The sequence below is a fragment of the Pinus tabuliformis genome, chromosome 1_2 (genome assembly GCF_031772625.1).
Source record: "Pinus tabuliformis cultivar Carrire ecotype Pingquan chromosome 1_2, CPIR1, whole genome shotgun sequence".
Classification (NCBI taxonomy): Eukaryota; Viridiplantae; Streptophyta; class Pinopsida; order Pinales; family Pinaceae; genus Pinus; species Pinus tabuliformis.
In genome coordinates, this window is record NC_142298.1 from 1,162,374,379 (window position 1) to 1,162,378,088 (window position 3,710).

The following is a 3,710-nucleotide window of genomic DNA, read 5'->3' on the forward strand; positions in this document are numbered from 1 at the left end:
CCCTGAGCAAGTTCAGCAATATATTTCCACAAAATTACAAAAGCGGAAAATCCCTATCTCAGAAGAACTAGACATTCTAAGATGGGGATATGAAGAGAAAGGGACCTTCACCACAAAGGAAGCGTATAAGATAATAGTCCAAGATCAGATAATCAAAGACACTCTATGGGACAAAATCTGGCACTCATCCATCTGGCCAAAGGTGTCCACTTTTTTATGGCTCCTATGTCATAATAAAATTCTAACATGGGATAATTTCAGAAAAGAGACTTCTCAGGCCCATCTATATGTCTCAACTGTAAGCAAGAAGAGGAAACAACTATACATCTAATGCAAACCTGTCAAATAGGACGAAAGCTGTGGGAGAAGGTGGCCTTCCGATGCCAAAAAGACGGCAAAGTGCAAGGATATCTAAGAGCTACTATTCGCAACTGGAGTCAAATGCCATACCAAAGCAAACTCCTCAACACTCTATGGCAGCTTTTACCTGGCTTACTGATGTGGAACATCTCGAAAGAGCAGAACAGAAGAGTTTTTAAGGATCAATCTATGTCCTTAGAGCAGATATGGACTAAAACACATCAGAATATCAAGGAGTCTCTATCAATCAAAGACTGGTACTCTGAATATTTCCCTTCATTACTGCAGGAAAAAATAGTGTGGGACAATTGGAAGATTCAAGTAAATCAGCAGACGATCATCAAAAAGAATCCTACTATGAAGAGAAAAGAATTAGCAAAATGGACTCCGCCCCCTAGTAACATGTTCCAGCTTAATTTTGATGGGGCCTCAAAGGGTAATCCAGGGAAAGCAGGGTATGGGGGGGTCTTCAGAGATCACCATGGCACTCCTCAGCTTATTTTTATGGGCTCAAAAGGTTGGGATACCAACAACTCAGCCGAATTGGAGGGATTATGGAGAGGTCTCACCCTGGCTCAAGAAAGAAGCTTCTTTCCGCTTATCATAGAAGGGGATTCGCAAATCATTATAAGAATGGTCACAAAACTAATGCATGGATCCCCCATTCATAAAATTAGTAACAGTTGGAGGATGGCCCAAAGGCTCGAGCTAATAGACAGATGGCTTTCTCAGCATCAAGCAATCTCCTTCAGACACACCAGGAGGGAAGGAAACAAGCTCGCTGATTTTCTTGCTAATCTCGGAGTGGAAATTGGGGTAGGATTCTTTGCAGGCACAATCTCCAGCATAGCCTCCGAGGATCAACTCTCTGAGTTCCAGAAAATTGTGATACAGGATAAACTTCAGGAGGATGACACACACCCGGATGCGGGTGGCAATCAATGATATTTATGAGGAGCCGCACAGAGCAAGCAGCTGGCCTTGCAGCTGTCTGGAGGACGGCCCCCATTGCATGCGCCTCGGGCTGGCAGACACCTTCAAAGGCATGCGAAATGACTCCGCTGCAGAATGGTATGTTGGTCACACAGTTTGGCATTTATGAGCGCCTGGTTCAAGAGAATCTAGGTAAGATTTTATGTATGGCTTCGTTTTTAATTCATGCCATTGTCACTGGTTTATTTCACCTCTGCTCGGAATTCTTCCTGCACCCTTACCTGGCTTAACGTATTTGGAAGCTTGCCTGGTCTTTTGATGTTATTTGGCTCCTCTGCGCTCAAATTCTCACATGTCTGCTCCGCCTCAACCCCTTTCTCAGTCAGCCTGTTATCCTTAGCATGGCTCGCCGTCGAGGAATCCCACGCAGAGGAAGAAACACTGGGAATAGAGGCATAAACTCTCGACCTGCTTCGTAGAATGTCATTCCCATTGCCTCAGCCTCCCCTTCTTCTCTGCCTCCGGGTCATGCTGGGTCTCTTCCGCACAATTCTTTTCAGACTACCAGGTTCACATTCCACAGTAGGCTCAACAGGCTTGTATTGACGGCAAGCATCACAGTTATTCTCGCTAAGGAAGAGAGTAATCCTATCAGCTCGGCTCACGCTACTTCCTCTCAATCTCAGGAAGATAGCGTTCTTCAAGAGGAAATGGCCGGGGTGGTGTCTAACGCGGACAATATGTAGGAGGACACCCCTGTTTCTGAAGAGCCTTGGCATCCGATCGACCCAACTCAGAGCGAGATTCTGGCCTGTGCGTCATCTCAGCGTGCAGGCTGCATTCTTAATCTGGTGACTACTCCTGAAGGCGGCATTGAAGGAAATGATGACAATTGCTTTGTCACCTGGGTCTCTTCTTCTAGCCAGGTGGATAAGGACATGCCTAACTCTCCGCAGCATGCAGACTAAGGCCGGCTCATCTCTGATGGGTGGCATCCTTGCCTCTACTCTGTGTAATTTTGACTATGTGTCTTCGTTTCCAAGTCTATGGTCCTATGTCTGGTTTATGTTCTTGTTCAAGCTCGTGGCGCTAGCCAACCTGCTCTCTGTTTACTGTTACAACTGTGGGTTTGATGGGTACCATTTTGTCTTTTTGATTAATGGTGGGCATGATAGTATGCGTCTTAGTAAAATTTCTAAAGATGTTAGCTTTTCCATGTTAGATGCAGAATAGAAATATCTCAGGAGGTCATGGTCCAAACAAAATCTTTTGAAGTCTGCAATGTGAAATCAGCAGAAAGCATGAAATGTATATCTCTAAATATCTGGCTGGGGGCTGGCATATTTCCCCTCTGAGGTCTCGACCTCATTGTACATAAATTTTCTCTTTTCTAATAGAATTAGTATTTACGCAGAAAAAAGAAGAAGGTATTTTCATGACTAATCACTTGATGAATAAGATCTGCTTGAGGAGACATCTATACAGTCTAAAAGTGAAATGAGGTAAAAAAATTGCAAATCACTTAAGTGTGTTTAATACTCTTATTTTCTATTTGAATAGTGTGGATGTTAAAATCGATGGTGAAGATAAGGTAGTTTCCTTGTGTTTGTTGCCTAAATTACGAGATAATCAAGTATCAAAACCTCCTCACCATAAACAATGGCAGCTGGAGGTCAATCTAGGGAATGAAGAGGAAATTTAAGAGACATATATACATCAAAGTTGAAAGGAGAAAAGAGTAAACTTAGTTGTGACTACTACAACATGACTAGGCATATGAACAAGGATTGTTGGAAAAGATAGAAATCCAAGAACGACTTCAAAAGGAAACAAATATAGTTGTATTAAGATCAGTGTAATACCTCCCACCAACTTATGTCGACTTGTGTTCGGAGTGTTACAATTTTCACCTGATCTCAAAGGTTTGTTATAATGGATTTAAAACAACCTATTTTCCTCAATTTATTCAAATTAGAAAACTAAAGGTACCCTATATTTCAACACGTTGAGATATTTTTGGCGAAATGAATTTTACCTCAATTTGAGTCTTGGTTATAGAGTTATTCCCCTTAGAGGTTTATCCCCTCGAAGAGGCCATGCCATCATGAGTAATGTACATGTCGCCTACATGACCACACCTAGATGCCATGGTGTCACGCCACTACCACATGGGGTTCAACATGGCACACCCACCATATTGGTACCAATATGCTTTAGTGCCTCGATAATACATTCCATGGGAACCTATTATTTATCTATGTGGAATGACTTCACTGGGTCGATATTCATTATCTCCCTAGCATGACTTCCCCAAGTCAGTATTCTTTACCTTCTTGGCACCACATACCAGACATTGATTCTTCAGGCCAATATTATTAAACAATAATTATATTTTCTCTTTACAAATAGCATTGGGG

The 3,710-nt window shown here is 42.5% G+C and overlaps 1 protein-coding gene across 1 annotated transcript; it reads left to right on the forward strand.

The window, feature by feature from the left end:
- Positions 1 to 330: 330 nt before the first annotated feature.
- On the forward strand, positions 331 to 1,305 carry LOC149210350 (uncharacterized). The gene has a single exon (XM_089398940.1). The coding sequence runs from the start codon at positions 331 to 333 to the stop codon at positions 1,303 to 1,305; it is 975 nt and encodes a 324-aa protein (XP_089255066.1).
- Positions 1,306 to 3,710: the final 2,405 nt, after the last annotated feature.